A 23396-nucleotide genomic window follows, 5' to 3' on the forward strand; every position below is an offset into this window, starting at 1 on the left:
ACCTCATACAGAGTAGGCAGAATGGGCGCTTCTTTGGCAATGGACCTCAGTATGGATCGCTGTGAGGCAGGACAAATTGGGCGGGGGAAGAATAGGCGCCATTTTCCTTGGCACATCAAACTCTAAATGGATGAGAGAGACAGAGGGAATGAAGGGCCGCAGATATAAGTACGACGGAAATAATGGCGCAGCCTCACAAGGGAATAAAAAGCAGGAGGATTGGGAACAGGAAAATGCCTTTTCACCCCTCCAGCAAACGATGCCATTTGATTGGATAGTGGCTGGTCTGATTCTCATTTCAATTCCAATTTCCACCCCCGTGACGGTCAAGAATACTGGGGCTTATTTCCAGAGAGGCCTATTGCAAAACAGGAAAGTAGATGTGCGACTAATGTAAAACCTTGGCACTAGCCAACTTGGAGCATTTTGAACTGTGCTGGTCTCCATATGATGAATACAGCTTGGCGGCAGCAGCGAAGGTGCCCCGCCGATTGACGAGAATGAGAGGTTCTGTCTACGGGAAATGAGTGAATGGACGGGAGGTAATTTCCCTCGATAGAGGAGGCTCAGTTGGAGATAGTTAGCACAATGGGAGTCTCTGAGAGGGTTTCAATGCAGATCATCTCAAATTGGGAAGGAGGCCGTTGGGATCAATACATGAGAATAAAACCTCTTTACCAAAGACTGGGGAGAATGTGGAACTCGCTCCCCCGGTGAATAGTATCGATGGATTTAAGGGGGAAGCTGGATATACACTCAATGAAGAAAGGAATAGAGGGATTTGGTGATGGGTTAGGATGGAGAGGGGGTGGGAGAAGGCCCGTGTGCAGCAGAAAGACCGGCACGGAGCAGATAGGCCGAATGGCCAGATTCTGACCTGTGCACAATGCCCGATTCCAATCGTTCCAAATACACGGATGTTTAGCTAACATGCGCGCCTCTTTTCTAATGGAAAGGAATAGTCTCGGTTCAAATAATAATAGCGCAAAGGCGAAGTGCGAATCGAACAGCGGAACACGCAGCGGCGCTAGCGGGTCGCACAGCGATTGAATGTGGCGCTCAATTCCCGTTTTGCTTCACTTCAATGTGTCTCGATCTGTCGCTCAAAGGCCAGGAACTTAAACGCCGATGCTTGTGTGTTTCAGAAATGTCCTGCCCGCCGCACAGTCACTATGAGCCGTGTAGCTCCGCCTGTCCTGCCACCTGCGCCGATACAATCGCACCATTTTCTTGCACCCGGCCCTGTGTGGAAAGCTGTGAATGCGATGATGGCTACATCCTGAGCGGGGGAAGGTGCGTGGCCCTCAGTCAGTGCGGCTGCTCTTTCCAGGGTCATTATTACAGCAGAGGTGAGACGGTCATCCTGACAGAGAGCTGCAGCAGGAAATGTACCTGCTGGAACACCACCACTGGTCTGAGCTGTGAAGATTTCAGGTGCGGGGTACATGAAGACTGCCGCCTTGTGGACGGAGTGCGTGGCTGCTATCCGAAAGCTGACGCCACCTGCTGGGCCGCGGGTGACCCGCATTATTCCACCTTCGACGGGACAGCTTTTGATTTCCAAGGATCTTCCAAATACACCTTCAGCAGATACTGCGGAGCGTCTGGAAACCTCACAATGTTCAACGTTGAGGTGGAGAAGGATCACCGCGGCTCCCGTGCGGTGTACTGGACACGTCTAGTTGAGGTGCAGGTGTACGGACATCAGATCCAGATGTTGAGGGGTCAAACCGGCAAAGTTCAGGTAGATACAAAGCAAACTGGCAACAATATTGTGTAGAAGGATTTCCTGGATCGCATACGTGATGGTTTCTAGACCAATACTTTGGGGAACCAACTAGAGAGCAGGCTCTCCAAGACTGGATATTGTACAATGAGAAAGTCTGGTCAATCATTGGAACTCTATACCCCAGAGGGCTGTGGCGGATCAATCATTGAGTTTGTTGAAGACAGTAATCGATAGATTTGTATCTATTTAATATATCAAGCGATATGGAGATAGTGCGGGGAAATGGCGCTCAACTCCCGAATCAGTCATGTCTTTACCAGATGGGCGAGCAGCCTCTAGGGGCTGAATGTCGTCTCCCTGCTCCTACTCCCACGGGTCCCTATGTTCCTCTGGTCCATGCTGTTTGTATAGAAAGCGCTGGGGCACATTTCTGACAGGCGCAATCAGAGGTGTTAAGAAACGGAGAATTTCTCTGTGAGTCATTAATGAGATTTCGATAGGTTTGGATGCAGTGCTCGACCTGAAAGTCTTACCAGTCGATGGTAGAGTTGAGGATGATAGAGAGAGTGAGATTTCACAAGGTCTGGTTGGAGGTGAATGATTTGATCTTATATTTCCATATCTGACTCAGTTTCTGTTCCTGTCTCCCTGTTAACAGGTGAATGGCGAGGCCTTTAATTTACCAGTAAGATTAGAATCTGGGAAAATCCACCTTTTCCAAAGCGGATCGGCGGCCGTGCTGCAGACGGGATTTGGTCTCCGGCTCTCCTATGACTGGAACCATTTGGCGGTGCTGACAATTCCGAGGGTCTATTCCGGCTCTTTGTGCGGATTATGCGGAAACTTCAACGGGGACGGGGCTGACGATTTCGTGTCTCCCAACGGCACCGCGTTCACTGCGGCCTCAGCTTTTGGGAACAGCTGGAGAACCGCAGCTTCGGGCGCTGGGAGCGAGGACCCGCCTGAACCACAAGTCCCCCTTTGCACCGAAGCAGATCGCAGTGTTTACGCCTCGGAGAGTCACTGCGGCTTGTTGAGCGAGGCCAGCGGGCCTTTCCGCCAATGTCATTCGGTGCTGAGCCCAACAACTGCCTTTGAAAACTGTGTTTTTGATCTTTGTGCATTAGCCGGAGACCCCGGGACCCTCTGTCATGCCATTGAACCTTATGCCTGGGATTGTCAGAGAAGAGGCATCGCAATAGGAGATTGGAGAAATAGAACCCGCTGTGGTAATGAAATTTGTTTGCAAACCTCAACCGAATGATTGTAGCAAGTTACTGGTCAATGTCCTGCTCACTGAATCCGGCCCATTGCTGTCTGATTGGCGATGTGGGTAATGAGGAATTCTCCACAAGTCTCCGGGTCCGCTCCCTTTTGAAGGGCTGACGATTTTCTGTACCCCTCACCCCATCCAACCCCATTCCCACCGCAAACCCAACCAACATCCAGCCCAATCCCAAGCGCAACACCATCCCCAAGCAGACTGATCTCCTTCCCCCACCCCCACCAACCCACCCCCCACCCAGCTCAATACCCTTCTCCACCCCCATCCCTGCTTACACCAAATCCCTCCCCCGCCCCACCCTGCATGTTCCCCTTCCCCACTCCAAAACTCTCCATTTTCCTCCCCCAACCCGTCTCGAACCCATCCGCACGCCGGCCGACTCCCAGCACAACCCCCACCGCACCCTCAGACCCACCCAGCCAGAGCTCAATCCCTAGCTTGCACAACATCCTTCCCCGACCACATGCAGTGCAAACTCATTCCCCAGCCAGCACAATCACTTTCCTCACACCCACACATCCCAACTCTCCTGTCCCCACTGAGCCCAATATCCACCGGACCGCCAGCCCTACCCAGCCCAATCCCCTTTCCCACCCCCATGCTTACCTTGCATCACACCCTTCCCCACCGCCAAACAGCCGCAAAGCCCAAATCCACCCAGCTCAAACTCCTTCCCCAACTCAACCAGAACAAATACTTCAAAACACAGACCAACCCCCTCCCCACCCCCACCCGCTGAATGGGGGTCGGCAGTGGGTGAGGTGGTTGGGGGCTGGCAGTGGGTGCGGTGTGTTGCGGCGGGAAGAGGGTGGGGCAGGTGCTTGCTGGGGGTCCGTGCGGTGGGTGGGAGCTGGGATGGGCTGGATGATGGGTGCTCGGAATTTACCTCATACAGAGTAGGCAGAATGGGCGCTTCTTTGGCAATGGACCTCAGTATGGATCGCTGTGAGGCAGGACAAATTGGGCGGGGGAAGAATAGGCGCCATTTTCCTTGGCACATCAAACTCTAAATGGATGAGAGAGACAGAGGGAATGAAGGGCCGCAGATATAAGTACGACGGAAATAATGGCGCAGCCTCACAAGGGAATAAAAAGCAGGAGGATTGGGAACAGGAAAATGCCTTTTCACCCCTCGAGCAAACTATGCCATTTGATTGGATAGTGGCTGGTCTGATTCTCATTTCAATTCCAATTTCCACCCCCGTGACGGTCAAGAATACTGGGGCTTATTTCCAGAGAGGCCTATTGCAAAACAGGAAAGTAGATGTGCGACTAATGTAAAACCTTGGCACTAGCCAACTTGGAGCATTTTGAACTGTGCTGGTCTCCATATGATGAATACAGCTTGGCGGCAGCAGCGAAGGTGCCCCGCCGATTGACGAGAATGAGAGGTTCTGTCTACGGGAAATGAGTGAATGGACGGGAGGTAATTTCCCTCGATAGAGGAGGCTCAGTTGGAGATAGTTAGCACAATGGGAGTCTCTGAGAGGGTTTCAATGCAGATCATCTCAAAATGGGAAGGAGGCCGTTGGGATCAATAAATGAGAATAAAACTTCTTTGCCAAACACGGGGGAGAATGTGGAACTCGCTCCCCCGGTGAATAGTATCGATGGATTTAAGGGGGAAGCTGGAAATAGACACAATGAAGAAAGGAATAGAGGGATTTGGTGATGGGTTAGGATGGAGAGGGGGTGGGAGAAGGCCCGTGTGCAGCAGAAAGACCGGCACGGAGCAGATAGGCCGAATGGCCAGATTCTGACCTGTGCACAATGCCCGATTCCAATCGTTCCAAATACACGGATGCTTAGCTAACATGCGCGCCTCTTTTCTAATGGAAACGAATAGTCTCGGTTCAAATAATAATAGCGCAAAGGCGAAGTGCGAATCGAACAGCGGAACACGCAGCGGCGGTAGCGGGTCGCACAGCGATTGAATGTGGCGCTCAATTCCCGTTTTGCTTCACTTCAATGTGTCTCGATCTGTCGCTCAAAGGTCTGGAACTTAAACGCCGATGCTTGTGTGTTTCAGAAATGTCCTGCCCGCCGCACAGTCACTATGAGCCGTGTAGCTCCGCCTGTCCTGCTACCTGCGCCGATACAATCGCACCATTTTATTGCACCCGGCCCTGTGTGGAAAGCTGTGAATGCGATGATGGCTACATCCTGAGCGGGGGAAGGTGCGTGGCCCTCAGTCAGTGCGGCTGCTCTTTCCAGGGTCATTATTACAGCAGAGGTGAGACGGTCATCCTGACAGAGAGCTGCAGCAGGAAATGTACCTGCTGGAACACCACCACTGGTCTGAGCTGTGAAGATTTCAGGTGCGGGGTACATGAAGACTGCCGCCTTGTGGCCGGAGTGCGTGGCTGCTATCCGAAAGCTGACGCCACCTGCTGGGCCGCGGGTGACCCGCATTATTCCACTTTCGACGGGACAGCTTTTGATTTCCAAGGATCTTCCAAATACACCTTCAGCAAATACTGCGGAGCGTCTGGAAACCTCACAATGTTCAACGTTGAGGTGGAGAAGGATCACCGCGGCTCCCGTGCGGTGTCCTGGACACGTCTAGTTGAGGTGCAGGTGTACGGACATCAGATCCAGATGTTGAGGGGTCAAACCGGCAAAGTTCAGGTAGATACAAAGCAAACTGAGAACAATATTGTGTAGAAGGATTTCCTGGATCGCATACGTGATGGTTTCTAGACCAATACTTTGGGGAACCAACTAGAGAGCAGGCTCTCCAAGACTGGGTATTGTACAATGAGAAAGTCTGGTCAATCATTGGAACTCTATACCCCAGAGGGCTGTGGCGGATCAATCATTAAGTTTGTTGAAGACAGTAATCGATAGATTTGTATCTATTTAATATATCAAGCGATATGGAGATAGTGCGGGGAAATGGCGCTCAACTCCCGAATCAGTCATGTCTTTACCAGAAAAGCGAGCAGCCTCTAGGGGCTGAATGGCGTCTCCCTGCTCCTACTCCCACGGGTCCCTATGTTCCTCTGGTCAATGCTGTTTGTATAGAAAGCGCTGGGGCACATTTCTGACAGGCGCAATCAGAGGTGTTAAGAAACGGAGAATTTCTCTGTGAGTCATTAATGAGATTTCGATAGGTTTGGAAGCAGTGCTCGACCTGAAAGTCTTACCAGTCGATGGTAGAGTTGAGGATGATAGAGAGAGTGAGATTTCACAAGGCCTGGTTGGATGTGAATGATTTGATCTTACATTTCCATATCTGACTCAGTTTCTGTTCCTGTCTCCCTGTTAACAGGTGAATGGCGAGGCCTTTAATTTACCAGTAAGATTAGAATCTGGGAAAATCCACCTTTTCCAAAGCGGATCGGTGGCCGTGCTGCAGACGGGATTTGGTCTTCGGCTCTCCTATGACTGGAACCATTTGGCGGTGCTGACAGTTCCGAGGGTCTATTCCGGCTCTTTGTGCGGATTATGCGGAAACTTCAACGGGGACGGGGCTGACGATTTCGTGTCTCCCAATGGCACCGCGTTCACTGCGGCCTCAGCTTTTGGGAACAGCTGGAGAACCGCAGCTTCGGGCGCTGGGAGCGAGGACCCGCCTGAACCACAAGTCCCCCTGTGCACCGAAGCAGATCGCAGTGTTTACACCTCGGAGAGTCAGTGCGGCGTGTTGAGCGAGGCCAGCGGGCCTTTCCGCCAATGTCATTCGGTGCTGAGCCCAACAACTGCCTTTGAAAACTGTGTTTTTGATCTTTGTGCATTAGCCGGAGAGCCCGGGACCCTCTGTCAGGCCATTGAACCTTATGCCTGGGATTGTCAGAGAAGAGGCATCGCTATAGGAGATTGGAGAAATGGAACCCGCTGTGGTAATGAAATTTGTTTGCAAACCTCAACCGAATGTTTGTAGCAAGTTTCTGGTCAATGTCCTGCTCACTGAATCCGGCCCATTGCTGTCTGATTGGCGATGTGGGTAATGAGGAATTCCCCACGAGTCTCCGGGTCCGCTCCCTGTAGACAGGCTGCGGATTTCCTGTACCCCCCACCCCATCCAGCCCCATTCCCACCGCAAACCCAACCCACATCCCGCCCAACCCCACCAGCAGACCGAACTCCTTTCCCCACCCTCACCAACCGAACTGCCAACCATCACATCACCGTGCCCCGCCCCATCCCTTTCTAGCCCAAACGCTTTCCCCACCCCTACCCTGCTCGTCCCCCTTCCCCACCCCCAAACTGCACAACCTCCTTCCCCCACCCGTCACGACACCCATCCACACCGCAGCCGGCTCCGGGCCTAACCCCGACTGCAATCTCATCCCTGCCCAGCCCAAGCGCTATACGCACCCCCATCCCAAGCTTGCCCAAGCCCCCTCCCCTGCACATGCAGCGCAAACTCATTCCCCCACCCCCCCCCCCAGCGCAATCACGTTCCTCACACCCACCCAACCCAACGCCCATCCCCACACCCAAAAAGCCCAACTACTTCCCCAACCCCCACCCAACCCAACACCCATACACACTCCTGGCCCCAACGAGCCCAAACTCCACCACACCGCCAGTCCTACCGAGTCCAATCCCCTTCCCAAACCCCAACCCTACCTTGCACAACGCCCTTCCCCACCGCCAAACAGCCCAAAGCCCAACTCCACCCATCCCATACTCATTCCTCACCCCCAAACAGGGCAAACACCTCATGTTCCAGACCAAACCACTCCCCACCCCCACCCGCGGGATGGGGGTCGGGGGTGGGTGAGGTGGGTGGGGCTGGGAGTGGGTGCGCTGTGTTTAGGCGGGGTGGGGGGTGCGGCAGTGCGGGCTGGGGCTCGGTGCGGTGGGTGGGAGCTGGGATGGGCTGGATGATGGGTGCTCGGAATTTATCTCACTCGGAGTAGGCTGAATTGGCGCTTCTTTGGCAATGGACCTCAGTCTGGATCGCTGTGAATCAGGACAAAGTGGGCGGGGGAAGAAAGAGCCGCCATTTTCCTTGACACATCAAACAGTAGATGGATGAGAGAGACAGAGGGAATGCTCCCACAGGCAGTGGTCGAGGTGATTTTTATCCATTTAGATAAGGGGGATTCTGGATAATAACACGAGGGTAAAAGGAATAGAAGGATATGGGGATGGGATGAGATGGAGATGGGGTGGGAGGAGGCTGGTTACAAGCAGAAAGACCGGCACGGAGCAGAAAGGCCGAAGGACCAGATTCTGACCTGTGCACAATGCCCGATTCGATTCATTCCAAATAGACGGATGTTTAGCTAGAATGCGCGCCTCTTTTCTAATGGAAACGAATAGTTTCGGTACAAACACGGACAGGTTAAGGGCGAAGTGCGAATCGAACAGCGGAACACGCAGCGGCGGTAGCGGGTCGCACAGCGATTGAATGTGGCGCTCAATTCTCGTTTTGCTTCACTTCAATGTGTCTCGATCTGTCGCTCAAAGGTCTGGAACTTAAACGCCGATGCTTGTGTGTTTCAGAAATGTCCTGCCCGCCGCACAGTCACTATGAGCCGTGTAGCTCCGCCTGTCCTGCTACCTGCGCCGATACAATCGCACCATTTTATTGCACCCGGCCCTGTGTGGAAAGCTGTGAATGCGATGATGGCTACATCCTGAGCGGGGGAAGGTGCGTGGCCCTCAGTCAGTGCGGCTGCTCTTTCCAGGGTCATTATTACAGCAGAGGTGAGACGGTCATCCTGACAGAGAGCTGCAGCAGGAAATGTACCTGCTGGAACACCACCACTGGTCTGAGCTGTGAAGATTTCAGGTGCGGGGTACATGAAGACTGCCGCCTTGTGGCCGGAGTGCGTGGCTGCTATCCGAAAGCTGACGCCACCTGCTGGGCCGCGGGTGACCCGCATTATTCCACTTTCGACGGGACAGCTTTTGATTTCCAAGGATCTTCCAAATACACCTTCAGCAGATACTGCGGAGCGTCTGGAAACCTCACAATGTTCAACGTTGAGGTGGAGAAGGATCACCGCGGCTCCCGTGCGGTGTCCTGGACACGTCTATTTGAGGTGCAGGTGTACGGACATCAGATCCAGATGTTGAGGGGTCAAACCGGCAAAGTTCAGGTAGATACAAAGCAAACTGGCAACAATATTGTGTAGAAGGATTTCCTGGAGCGCGTACGTGAAGGTTTATTAGACCAATATTTTGGGGAACCAACTAGAGATTTGGGTCTCCAAGACTGGGTATTGTACAATGAGAAAGTCTGGTCAATCATTGGAACTCTATACCCCAGAGGGCTGTGGCAGCTCATTCATTCAGTATGTTCAAGACAGTAATCGATGGATTTGTATCTATTAAATATATCAAGCGATAGGGAGATAATGCGGGAAAGAAATCTCTCAGCTCAAGGTTCAGCCATGACGTAACTAGATGACTTAACCATACGGAAGAGCAGCCTCTAGGGGCTGAATGGCGTCTCCATGCTCCTACTCACCCGCGTCCGTATGTTCCTCTGGTCAATGCTGTTTGTATAGAAAGCGCTGGGGCACATTTCTGACAGGCGCAATCAGAGGTGTTAAGAAACGGAGAATTTCTCTGAGTCATTAATGAGACTTCGATGGGTTTGGATGCATTGCTCGCCCTGAAAGTCTTACCAGTCGATGGTAGAGTTGAGGATGATAGAGAGAGTGAGATTTCACAAGGTCTGGTTGGAGGTGAATGATTTGATCTTATATTTCCATATCTGACTCAGTTTCTGTTCCTGTCTCCCTGTTAACAGGTGAATGGCGAGGCCTTTAATTTACCAGTAAGATTAGAATCTGGGAAAATCCACCTTTTCCAAAGCGGATCGGCGGCCGTGCTGCAGACGGGATTTGGTCTCCGGCTCTCCTATGACTGGAACCATTTGGCGGTGCTGACAGTTCCGAGGGTCTATTCCGGCTCTTTGTGCGGATTATGCGGAAACTTCAACGGGGACGGGGCTGACGATTTCGTGTCTCCCATCGGCACCGCATTCACTGCGGCCTCAGCTTTTGGGAACAGCTGGAGAACCGCAGCTTCGGGCGCTGGGAGCGAGGACCCGCCTGAACCACAGGTCCCCCTGTGCACCGAAGCAGATCGCAGTGTTTACGCCTCGGAGAGTCAGTGCGGCGTGTTGAGCGAGGCCAGCGGGCCTTTCCGCCAATGTCATTCGGTGCTGAGCCCAACAACTGCCTTTGAAAACTGTGTTTTTGATCTTTGTGCATTAGCCGGAGAGCCCGGGACCCTCTGTCAGGCCATTGAACCTTATGCCTGGGATTGTCAGAGAAGAGGCATCGCTATAGGAGATTGGAGAAATAGAACCCGCTGTGGTAATGAAATTTGTTTGCAAACCTCAAATGAATGATTGTAGCAAGTTTCTGGTCAATGTCCTGCTCACTGAATCCGGCCCATTGCTGTCTGACTGGCGATGTGGGTAATGAGGAATTCCCCACGAGTCTCCGGGTCCGCTCCCTGTAGACAGGCTGCGGATTTCCTGTACCCCCCCACCCATTCCAGCCCCATTCCCACCCGCAAACCCAACCCACATCCAGCCCAATGCCAACAGCAACCTCACACCAGGCAGATCTGAGTCCTTTCCCCACCCCGACCAACCGAACTCCAACCCAGCACATCCCACTTCCCCGTTCCCATCCCAGCCTAGCCCAAACCCCTTCCCCGCACCCAAACTGACGAAACCTCCTTCCCCCACCCGTCTTGACACCCGTCCCCACGCCAGCCGACTCCAAGCCCAACCCCCGCCGCAATCTCAGCCCTACCCAGCCCAAGCGGCTTACCCACCCCCTTCTCTAGCTTGCAGAGCCCCCTCCCCTACACACACAGCGCAAACTCATTCCCCACCCAGCACAATCACTTTCCTCATGCCCACAAATCCCAACCACCACCCCCACACCCAAACAGCCAACCTACTTCCCCAACCCCCGCCCAACCCAACACCCCTACAGAACCTGTCACCACCGAGCCCAAAATCCACCACACCGCCTGCCCTACCCAGCCCAATGCCCTTCACCACCCGCATCCCCACCTTGCATAGCTCACTTCTCCATCCCCAAACAGCCCAAACCCCATCTCCACCCAGCCTAACCTCCACTCCCACACCAAATAGCGCAAACACATCATGACCCAGACAAGCCCCTCCGCATCACCTCCCGCTTGATGGAATCGGGCGTGGGATGGTGGCTGGGGGCTGGCAGTGGGTGCGGTGTGGGGGGCGGGGAGTGTGTGGGGCAGGTGCGGGCCGGGGGTCCGTGTGGTGGGTGGGAGCTGGGATGGGCTGGATGATGGGTGCTCGGAATGTACCTCACACAGAGTAGGCAGAATGGGCGCTTCTTTGGCAATCGACCTCAGTATGGATCGCTGTGAGGCAGGACAAAGTGGGCGGGGGAAGAAACAGGCGCCATTTTCCTTGGCAAATCAAACTCTAAATGGATGAGAGAGACAGAGGGAATGAAGTGGCGCAGATATAACTACAATGGAAATAATGGCGCAGCCTCACAAGGGAATAAAAAGCAGGCGGATTAGAAACAGGAAAATGCCTTTTCACCTCTCGAGCAAACTCCGCCATTTGATTGGACAGTGGCTGGTCTGATTCTGATTCAATTCCAATTTCCACCCTTGACTCCTGTGGCGGTCAAGAAATACTGGGGCTTATATCCAGAGGGAACTATTGCAAAACAGTAAAGTATATGTGCGACTAATGTAAAACCTTGGCACTAGCTGACTTGGATCATTGTGAACTATCCTGATCTTCATATGATGAATACAGCATGGCGGCAGCAGCGAAGGTGCACCGCCGATTGACGAGAATGCTTTCAGCACTGAGAGGTTCTGTCTACCGGAAATGAGTGAATGGACGGGAGGTAATTTCCCTGGAATAGAGGAGGCTCAGTTGGAGATAGTTAGTACAATGGGAGGAGCTGGGAGGGTTTCACTTGCAGATCATCTCAAAATGGGAGGGGGGCCGAGAGAGTTGGGATCAATAAATGAGAATAAAACTTCTTTACCGAGTATTAGGGAGAATGTGGAATTCGCTCCCACAGGGAGTGGTCGAGGTAATTTGTATCCATTGAGATAAGGGGGAAGCTGGATGAAAACATGAGCGAGAAAGGAATAGAAGGATATGGGGATGGGATGAAATGCAGATGTGGTGGGAGGAAGATCGTTACCAGCAGAAAGACCGGCACGGAGCAGATAGGCCGAATGGCCAGATTCTGACCTGTGCACAATGCCCGATTCGAATCGTTCCAAATACACGGATGTTTACCTAAAATGCGCGCCTCTTTGCGACTGGAAATGAATAGACTCCGTTCAGAACCGGACAGGTTAAGGGCGAAGTGCGAATCGAACAGCGGAACACGCAGCGGCGGTAGCGGGTCGCACAGCGATTGAATGTGGCGCTCAATTCCCGTTTTGCTTCACTTCAATGTGTCTCGATCTGTCGCTCAAAGGTCTGGAACTTAAACGCCGATGCTTGTGTGTTTCAGAAATGTCCTGCCCGCCGCACAGTCACTATGAGCCGTGTAGCTCCGCCTGTCCTGCCACCTGCGCCGATACAATCGCACCATTTTATTGCACCCGGCCCTGTGTGGAAAGCTGTGAATGCGATGATGGCTACATCCTGAGCGGGGGAAGGTGCGTGGCCCTCAGTCAGTGCGGCTGCTCTTTCCAGGGTCATTATTACAGCAGAGGTGAGACGGTCATCCTGACAGAGAGCTGCAGCAGGAAATGTACCTGCTGGAACACCACCACTGGTCTGAGCTGTGAAGATTTCAGGTGCGGGGTACATGAAGACTGCCGCCTTGTGGCCGGAGTGCGTGGCTGCTATCCGAAAGCTGACGCCACCTGCTGGGCCGCGGGTGACCCGCATTATTCCACTTTCGACGGGACAGCTTTTGATTTCCAAGGATCTTCCAAATACACCTTCAGCAGATACTGCGGAGCGTCTGGAAACCTCACAATGTTCAACGTTGAGGTGGAGAACGATCACCGCGGCTCCCGTGCGGTGTCCTGGACACGTCTAGTTGAGGTGCAGGTGTACGGACATCAGATCCAGATGCTGAGGGGTCAAACCGGCAAAGTTCAGGTAAATACAAAGCAAACTGACAACAATATTGTGTAGAAGGATTTCCTGGAGCGCGTACGTGAAGGTTTATTAGACCAATATTTTGGGGAACCAACTAGAGATTTGGGTCTCCAAGACTGGGTATTGTACAATGAGAAAGTCTGGTCAATCATTGGAACTCTATACCCCAGAGGGCTGTGGCAGCTCATTCATTCAGTATGTTCAAGACAGTAATCGATGGATTTGTATCTATTAAATATATCAAGCGATAGGGAGATAATGCGGGAAAGAAATCTCTCAGCTCAAGGTTCAGCCATGACGTAACTAAATGACTTAACCATACGGAAGAGCAGCCTCTAGGGGCTGAATGGCGTCTCCATGCTCCTACTCACCCGCGTCCGTATGTTCCTCTGGTCAATGCTGTTTGTATAGAAAGCGCTGGGGCACATTTCTGACAGGCGCAATCAGAGGTGTTAAGAAACGGAGAATTTCTCTGAGTCATTAATGAGACTTCGATGGGTTTGGATGCATTGCTCGCCCTGAAAGTCTTACCAGTCGATGGTAGAGTTGAGGATGATAGAGAGAGTGAGATTTCACAAGGTCTGGTTGGAGGTGAATGATTTGATCTTATATTTCCATATCTGACTCAGTTTCTGTTCCTGTCTCCCTGTTAACAGGTGAATGGCGAGGCCTTTAATTTACCAGTAAGATTAGAATCTGGGAAAATCCACCTTTTCCAAAGCGGATCGGCGGCCGTGCTGCAGACGGGATTTGGTCTCCGGCTCTCCTATGACTGGAACCATTTGGCGGTGCTGACAGTTCCAAGGGTCTATTCCGGCTCTTTGTGCGGATTATGCGGAAACTTCAACGGGGACGGGGCTGACGATTTCGTGTCTCCCATCGGCACCGCATTCACTGCGGCCTCAGCTTTTGGGAACAGCTGGAGAACCGCAGCTTCGGGCGCTGGGAGCGAGGACCCGCCTGAACCACAGGTCCCCCTGTGCACCGAAGCAGATCGCAGTGTTTACGCCTCGGAGAGTCAGTGCGGCGTGTTGAGCGAGGCCAGCGGGCCTTTCCGCCAATGTCATTCGGTGCTGAGCCCAACAACTGCCTTTGAAAACTGTGTTTTTGATCTTTGTGCATTAGCAGGAGAGCCCGGGACCCTCTGTCAGGCCATTGAACCTTATGCCTGGGATTGTCAGAGAAGAGGCATCGCTATAGGAGATTGGAGAAATGGAACCCGCTGTGGTAATGAAATTTGTTTGCAAACCTCAAATGAATGATTGTAGCACGTTTCTGTTTTATATTCTGCTCACTGAATCCGGCCCATTGCTGTCTGACTGGCGATGTGGGTAATGAGGAATTCCCCACGAGTCTCCGGGTCCGCTCCCTGTAGACAGGCTGCGGATTTCCTGTACCCCCCCACCCATTCCAGCCCCATTCCCACCCGCAAACCCAACCCACATCCAGCCCAATGCCAACAGCAACCTCACACCAGGCAGATCTGAGTCCTTTCCCCACCCCGACCAACCGAACTCCAACCCAGCACATCCCACTTCCCCGTTCCCATCCCAGCCTAGCCCAAACCCCTTCCCCGCACCCAAACTGACGAAACCTCCTTCCCCCACCCGTCTTGACACCCGTCCCCACGCCAGCCGACTCCAAGCCCAACCCCCGCCGCAATCTCAGCCCTACCCAGCCCAAGCGGCTTACCCACCCCCTTCTCTAGCTTGCAGAGCCCCCTCCCCTACACACACAGCGCAAACTCATTCCCCACCCAGCACAATCACTTTCCTCATGCCCACAAATCCCAACCACCACCCCCACACCCAAACAGCCAACCTACTTCCCCAACCCCCGCCCAACCCAACACCCCTACAGAACCTGTCACCACCGAGCCCAAAATCCACCACACCGCCTGCCCTACCCAGCCCAATGCCCTTCACCACCCGCATCCCCACCTTGCATAGCTCACTTCTCCACCCCCAAACAGCCCAAACCCCATCTCCACCCAGCCTAACCTCCACTCCCACACCAAATAGCGCAAACACATCATGACCCAGACAAGCCCCTCCGCATCACCTCCCGCTTGATGGAATCGGGCGTGGGATGGTGGCTGGGGGCTGGCAGTGGGTGCGGTGTGGGGGGCGGGGAGTGTGTGGGGCAGGTGCGGGCCGGGGGTCCGTGTGGTGGGTGGGAGCTGGGATGGGCTGGATGATGGGTGCTCGGAATGTACCTCACACAGAGTAGGCAGAATGGGCGCTTCTTTGGCAATCGACCTCAGTATGGATCGCTGTGAGGCAGGACAAAGTGGGCGGGGGAAGAAACAGGCGCCATTTTCCTTGGCAAATCAAACTCTAAATGGATGAGAGAGACAGAGGGAATGAAGTGGCGCAGATATACCTACAATGGAAATAATGGCGCAGCCTCACAAGGGAATAAAAAGCAGGCGGATTAGAAACAGGAAAATGCCTTTTCACCTCTCGAGCAAACTCCGCCATTTGATTGGACAGTGGCTGGTCTGATTCTGATTCAATTCCAATTTCCACCCTTGACTCCTGTGGCGGTCAAGAAATACTGGGGCTTATATCCAGAGGGAACTATTGCAAAACAGTAAAGTATATGTGCGACTAATGTAAAACCTTGGCACTAGCTGACTTGGATCATTGTGAACTATCCTGATCTTCATATGATGAATACAGCATGGCGGCAGCAGCGAAGGTGCACCGCCGATTGACGAGAATGCTTTCAGCACTGAGAGGTTCTGTCTACCGGAAATGAGTGAATGGACGGGAGGTAATTTCCCTGGAATAGAGGAGGCTCAGTTGGAGATAGTTAGTACAATGGGAGGAGCTGGGAGGGTTTCACTTGCAGATCATCTCAAAATGGGAAGGGGGCCGAGAGAGTTGGGATCAATAAATGAGAATAAAACTTCTTTACCGAGTATTAGGGAGAATGTGGAATTCGCTCCCACAGGGAGTGGTCGAGGTAATTTGTATCCATTGAGATAAGGGGGAAGCTGGATGAAAACATGAGCGAGAAAGGAATAGAAGGATATGGGGATGGGATGAGATGCAGATGTGGTGGGAGGAAGATCGTTACCAGCAGAAAGACCGGCACGGAGCAGATAGGCCGAATGGCCAGATTCTGACCTGTGCACAATGCCCGATTCGAATCGTTCCAAATACACGGATGTTTACCTAAAATGCGCGCCTCTTTGCGATTGGAAATGAATAGACTCCGTTCAGAACCGGACAGGTTAAGGGCGAAGTGCGAATCGAACAGCGGAACACGCAGCGGCGGTAGCGGGTCGCACAGCGATTGAATGTGGCGCTCAATTCCCGTTTTGCTTCACTTCAATGTGTCTCGATCTGTCGCTCAAAGGTCTGGAACTTAAACGCCGATGCTTGTGTGTTTCAGAAATGTCCTGCCCGCCGCACAGTCACTATGAGCCGTGTAGCTCCGCCTGTCCTGCCACTTGCGCCGATACAATCGCACCATTTTATTGCACCCGGCCCTGTGTGGAAAGCTGTGAATGCGATGATGGCTACATCCTGAGCGGGGGAAGGTGCGTGGCCCTCAGTCAGTGCGGCTGCTCTTTCCAGGGTCATTATTACAGCAGAGGTGAGACGGTCATCCTGACAGAGAGCTGCAGCAGGAAATGTACCTGCTGGAACACCACCACTGGTCTGAGCTGTGAAGATTTCAGGTGCGGGGTACATGAAGACTGCCGCCTTGTGGCCGGAGTGCGTGGCTGCTATCCGAAAGCTGACGCCACCTGCTGGGCCGCGGGTGACCCGCATTATTCCACTTTCGACGGGACAGCTTTTGATTTCCAAGGATCTTCCAAATACACCTTCAGCAGATACTGCGGAGCGTCTGGAAACCTCACAATGTTCAACGTTGAGGTGGAGAACGATCACCGCGGCTCCCGTGCGGTGTCCTGGACACGTCTAGTTGAGGTGCAGGTGTACGGACATCAGATCCAGATGTTGAGGGGTCAAACCGGCAAAGTTCAGGTAAATACAAAGCAAACTGACAACAATATTGTGTAGAAGGATTTCCTGGAGCGCGTACGTGAAGGTTTATTTGAGCAACATTTTGGGGAACCAACTAGAGAGCAGGCTCTCCAAGACTGGGTATTGTACAATGAGAAAGGCTGGTCAATCATTGGAACTCTATACCCCAGAGGGCTGTGGCAGCTCATTCATTCAGTATGTTCAAGACAGTAATCGATAGATTTGTATCTATTAAATATATCAAGCGATAGGGAGATAATGCGGGAAAAAAATCTCTCAGCTCAAGATTAAGCCATGACGTAACTAGATGACTTAACCATACGGAGAGCAGCCTCTAGGGGCTGAATGTCGTCTCCCTGCTTCTACTCACCCGCGTCCGTATGTTCCTCTGGTCAATGCTGTTTGTATAGAAAGCGCTGGGGCACATTTCTGACAGGCGCAATCAGAGGTGTTAAGAAACGGAGAATTTCTCTGAGTCATTAATGAGACTTCGATGGGTTTGGATGCATTGCTCGCCCTGAAAGTCTTACCAGTCGATGGTAGAGTTGAGGATGATAGAGAGAGTGAGATTTCACAAGGTCTGGTTGGAAGTGAATGATTTGATCTTATATTTCCATATCTGACTCAGTTTCTGATCCTGTCTCCCTGTTAACAGGTGAATGGCGAGGTCTTTAATTTACCAGTAAGATTAGAATCGGGGAAAATCCACCTTTTCCAAAGCGGATCGGTGGCCGTGCTGCAGACGGGATTTGGTCTCCGGCTCTCCTTTGACTGGAACCATTTGGCGGCGCTGACAGTTCCGAGGGTCTATTCCGGCTCTTTGTGCGGATTATGCGGAAACTTCAACGGGGACGGGGCTGACGATTTCGTGTCTCCCAACGGCACCGCGTTCACTGCGGCCTCAGCTTTTGGGAACAGCTGGAGAACCGCAGCTTCGGGCGCTGGGAGCGAGGACCCGCCTGAACCACAGGTCCCCCTGTGCACCGAAGCAGATCGCAGTGTTTACGCCTCGGAGAGTCACTGCGGCTTGTTGAGCGAGGCCAGCGGGCCTTTCCGCCAATGTCATTCGGTGCTGAGCCCAACAACTGCCTTTGAAAACTGTGTTTTTGATCTTTGTGCATTAGCCGGAGAGCCCGGGACCCTCTGTCAGGCCATTGAACCTTATGCCTGGGATTGTCAGAGAAGAGGCATCGCAATAGGAGATTGGAGAAATGGAACCCGCTGTGGTAATGAAATTTGTTTGCAAACCTCAACCGAATGATTGTAGCAAGTTTCTGGTCAATGTCCTGCTCACTGAATCCGGCCCATTGCTGTCTGATTGGCGATGTGGGTAATGAGGAATTCTCCATGAGTCTCCGGGTCCGCTCCCTGTGGACAGGGCTGCGGATTTCCTGTACCCCCCACCCCATCCAGCCCCATTCCCACCGCAAACCCAACCCACATCCAGCCCAATCCCAACAGCAACCCCACCAGCAGACCGAACTCCTTCCTCCACCTCCACCAGCTCAACCCCAATTATCACCCCTGTCCCCCCCCCACATCTCTTTCTAACCCAACCCCCGTCCCCGCAACCCAGCAACCCCGCCCCTTCCTCTCCCAGACCAGCTTCTCTCACCGCCCAACCCACCCCCTTCCCATCCATACGCTGCCTTACCTCTCACCCCAGCCTATCCCTCTTCCCCTCAAGGACTGCGCCCCCTTTCCCACCCAGCCTACCCTCTTCCCCACACAGCCTATCCCCCTCCCCCAATCTCTGTCATTTATGAATCAGGTCATGATGTTGCTTGAAGACGAGCTGGAGATGCTGAGCAGCCCCTGGCCACCTCTGTGCCGAGACAAGCGAGCCGTCTGGCTGTAGGTCTCCAGGTCAATGATGCCTCTTTAGATCCTTTGCTGCTGCTTTCTGCTTTTCTTCAAATCTACCGCCCTGGACAAGAGGCTTCGGGGGGTGGAGGAGGGGCTCATGTTGGCGCTCGCTCTCTGGGCCGTTTGCCGTATGTTTGGGAGATGAGAAACATCTCTTCCCCTCACCACCTCCCCCAAACCCCCACACTCCCACCCCCTCCCCCAAGCCCCCCACACCCCCACACCCCTCCCATGCTATCCCAATGGGAGCAGGAGAATGGCCCCACCACAAAATGCAGCTCTCCCTTTGCATGGGGTTGAAGCTTCGGCATTATTGAGTGGCAGCTCCTTGTCCATTGGGGTAACCGAGCTCTCGGTCTGCCTTTGGTATCCATTGTGAATCCGCCGAGTCTCGTCCTTTCGGTGCCCAGTTTGTGGCTGTGTTTTATCTCTTGGGCTTGTATTGGATGGCGGTGATGGTGTGGCTCGGAGGGGAGAGATTGGTGTTCACTTCAAACCGTTCACAGCTCAGGGAATGAGGGTCTGAGTCTAGCTCGCGAGGTGAGCGGGTGTGATGCTGAGGTGGTTTCTGCCGCTATTACTCCAGGGACCCCAAGTAATGCTGGGTGGGGTGGTGTGGGGGGGAGGGGGGAAGGTCCTGGTTCGGATCCCGGTTCGGATCCCGGTGTTAGAACTTAAATTCATTAAAAAATCTATAATTTTAAATAAAAAGGATATCGGATGATGGTGACCATGAACACCATGGCCCATTGTGTTCACCAATACCCTCTAGGGAAGGAAACCTGCTGTCCTTACCCGATCTGGCCGACATGTGGTGGACTCTTAAGTGCCCTCCCGACAAGGGCAAGTAGTGGTGGGTATTAAAAGTTTGCCCAGCCGGTGACGCGCACATCCCATGAACCAAGTTTTTTAAGAAAAAGGGTCATTTGTAGATCTGATTCGGAGTGAGACGTTGTCTGGACTCCGGCTTTGCGGGAGGCTGATTCGCCCTGAGCGCCCCCTTTGCGGTGAATGTGCCTGTTATCCGGCTACAGTCGACTATCTCGTGGTCCATATTTACCTGTTTTTATTTATTTGCCTCCAGGTGTCCGGTGCCCAGAAAACAGCCATTTCGAGGTTTGTGGGGATCCATGTCATGACAACTGTGTCAATATTTCTGCCACACCCCCCTGTGATTTGGGATGTTCTGAAGGCTGTTTCTGTAACCGTGGCTATCTGAGGAGCGGGGATAGGTGTGTCCCCTCCGGACAGTGCGGGTGTTTCTACAATGGCGTGTACCTGAAGGTAGGTTCACCGTTGACCACTAGTTGTCGCCACCGAGGCGGGGTGAGGGGAGTGGGAATGGCGCAAAGTCGGCGAATATTTACAGTTTGGGGAAACACAACTGACACCAGCTGAGATTTGATGAGATTGTCTTTGCAGGTGGCGGAGGCACTGTTGAGCGCCGGCTGCGAGTCGCGCTGCCAATGTTACGCGGGAGGTGAGGTCAGATGTGTTCCTGCAGCTTGCGGCCGGACCCAGGAATGCAGCATGAGGAATGGCCGGAGAGGCTGCTTCAGTTCCTTCTCAACTTGCACCGTGACTGGTGACCCGCACTACCTGACCTTTGATGGCGCTCTGGCTCACTTCCAGGGGACCTGTGACTACGACATCACCAAAGTCTGTGGCCGTTCCCCACCTCCGCTCTTCCGGGTGACTGCAGAGAACCGGCACCGGCGCAGCAACCTGGTATCGTTCGTGTCGCGTGTGCACGTTTACCTGCCAGGGGTTCACATCGTCATAGAGAGCGGGAAAGGTGTCCTGGTGAGTTTTTTTTTATCCCCCCAGGGTCTTGCTTGTGGATGTGGATTTTTAAATTCATTCTTGGAATGTGGGTCTAGTCACAAGTTTATGGTGAGGGGCAGGAAGTTTGTGGGGGATGTGAGGAACGACCTTTTTACTCAGAGGGTGGTGAGGGTCTGGAATGTGCTGCCTGGGAGGGTGGTGGAGGCGGGTTGCCTCACATCCTTTAGAAAGTACCTGGATGAACACTTGGCACGTCATAACATTCAAGGCTATGGGGCCAAGTGCTGGTCAATGGGATTCGGTAGGTAAGTCAGGTGTTTCTCACCTGTCGGTGCAGACTCGATGGGCCGAAGGGCCTTTTCTGCCCTGTGTGATTCTGTGATTCTAGAAAAGAGAAGGATGAGGGGAGATTTGATCGAGATGTTCAAAATCATGAGAGGTCCGGGACAGAGTCGTTCGGGAGAAACTGTTCCCATTGGTGCAAGGATCGAGAACCAGCGGGACACAGATTTAAGGCGATTGGTAAAAGAAGCAAAAGGCTACATGAGGAGAAACTTTTTCACCCAGCATGTGGTTAGAATCCGGAATGTTCCGCCCGAGAGTGTGGGGGAGGCAGATTCAATTGAGGGTTTTGAAAGGGACTTGGATGGTTAGGTGTAGAGGAGGAATGTTCAGCGCTAGTTTGAAAGTTCAGTGTTTCCATTAACCGACCAATAAAGAGTTTCTTAATGTTTATTCTGGGTAATAACAGACACTTCATTATTTCGCTTATCCAGAATCAGATTGTTTTCATCACGTCACTATGCGTTAGCGCCTGAAAATAAATGCAAGGGGATTTCCTTAAATTTGCTGTTTTTATCGAAACATTAAAACCTTGAGAAAGAGCTAGGCGTCTGAAAATGCAGAGGAGGGAAAATGCTGCTTTGTTTAGGATGAGGACACAATGCTATTGGGATTCTTTCCAAAGAGTTCGTGAAAAACTGACATCAAGGGCCGATGGTTGAATTCTCTCCTGTTAGAGATGGTCATTGCCTGACACTTGTGTGGTGTGAATGTTACTTGCCATTGCCATTGGATATTGTCCAGGTCTTGCTGCATTTGGACATGGGCTGCTTCAGTATCTGAGGAGTTGCGCATGGTGCTGAACATTGTACAATCATCAGTGAACATCCCCACTTCTGACCTTATGATGGAAGGAAGGTCATTGATGAAGCAGCTGAAGATGGTTGGGCCGAGGACACTACCCTGAGGAACTCCTGCAGTGATGTCCTGGAGCTGAGATGACTGACCTCCAACAACCACAACCATCTTCCTTTGTGCTGGGTATGACTCCAACCAGCGGAGAGTTTTCCCCCGATTCCCATTGACTCCAGTTTTGCTGGGGCTCCTTGATGACACACTCGGTGAAATGCTACCTTGATGTCAAGGGCAGTCACTCTCACCTTTTGTCCATGTTTGAACCAAGGCTGCAATGAGGTCAGGAGCTGAGTGGCCCTGGCAGAACCCAAACTGAGCATCAGTGAGCAGGTTATTGCTAAGGACGTGCAGCTTGATAGCGCTGTTGATGACCCCTTCCATTAAATTACTGATGATGGAGAGTAGACTGATGGGGCAGTAATTAGCCGGGTTGGATTTGTCCTGCTTTTTGGGTACAAGATATACTTGTTCAATTTTCCACATAGACGGGTGGATGCCAGTGTTGTAGCTGTACTGGAACAGCTTGGCTAGGGGCCTGTACTGGAACAGCTTGGCTAGCGGCCATACTAGAACAGCTTGGCTAGGGCCTGTACTAGAACAGCTTGGCTAGGGGCTGTACTAGAACAACTTGGCTAGGGGCTGTTGAGGAACAGCTTGGCTAGGGGCTGTACTGGAACAACTTGGCTAGGGGCTGTTGAGGAACAGCTTGGCTAGGGGCTGTACTGGAACAACTTGGCTAGGGGCTGTTGAGGAACAGCTTGGCTAGGGGCTGTACTGGAACAGATTGGCTAGGGACTGTACTGGAACAGATTGGCTAGGGGCTGTACTGGAACAGATTGGCTAGGGGCGGGGAAAATTCTGGAGCACAGTCTTCACTGCCATTGCCACAGGGGTAGGAGAGGCCATTCAGCACTTTGGACCCAACCTGCCATCAGTTACAGCATGACTGACTGATATTCAGTTACATCGTGACTGACTAATATTCAGTTACATCATGACTGAGTAATATCCAATTACATCATGACTGACTGATATTCAGTTACATCGTGACTGGCTGATATTCAATTACATCATGACTGGCTGATATTCAATTACATCATGACTGACTGATATTCAATTACATCATGAGTGACTGATATTCAGTTACATCATGACTGGCTAATATTCAGTTACATCATGACTGGCTGATATTCAATTACATCATGACTGACTGATATTCAATTACATCATGAGTGACTGATATTCAGTTACATCATGACTGGCTAATATTCAGTTACATCATGACTGGCTGATATTCAATTACATCATGACTGACTGATATTCAATTACATCATGACTGACTGATATTCAATTACAGCATGACTGGCTGATATTCAATTACAGCATGACTGACCAATATTCAATTACACCATGACTGACTGATATTCAATTATATCATGACTGACTGATATACAATTACAGCATGACTGGATGATATTCAAT

At 52.3% G+C, this 23396-nt stretch overlaps 1 protein-coding gene across 1 annotated transcript in view; it reads left to right on the forward strand.

The window, feature by feature from the left end:
* The window catches only part of LOC121274109 (alpha-tectorin-like), a gene marked incomplete at its 5' end in the record, with an annotated part of 78189 nt that extends 75196 nt beyond the window's left edge, over nt 1-2993 (forward strand). The window contains 2 exons of the mRNA XM_041181263.1: nt 1146-1744; nt 2388-2993. Of these exons, the coding sequence (XP_041037197.1) occupies nt 1146-1744; nt 2388-2993 (1205 nt within the window). The remainder of the gene's footprint in view (nt 1-1145; nt 1745-2387) is intronic.
* Nucleotides 2994-23396: the final 20403 nt, after the last annotated feature.

The sequence above is a fragment of the Carcharodon carcharias genome (assembly GCF_017639515.1).
Source record: "Carcharodon carcharias isolate sCarCar2 chromosome 29 unlocalized genomic scaffold, sCarCar2.pri SUPER_29_unloc_6, whole genome shotgun sequence".
Lineage (NCBI taxonomy): Eukaryota > Metazoa > Chordata > Chondrichthyes > Lamniformes > Lamnidae > Carcharodon > Carcharodon carcharias.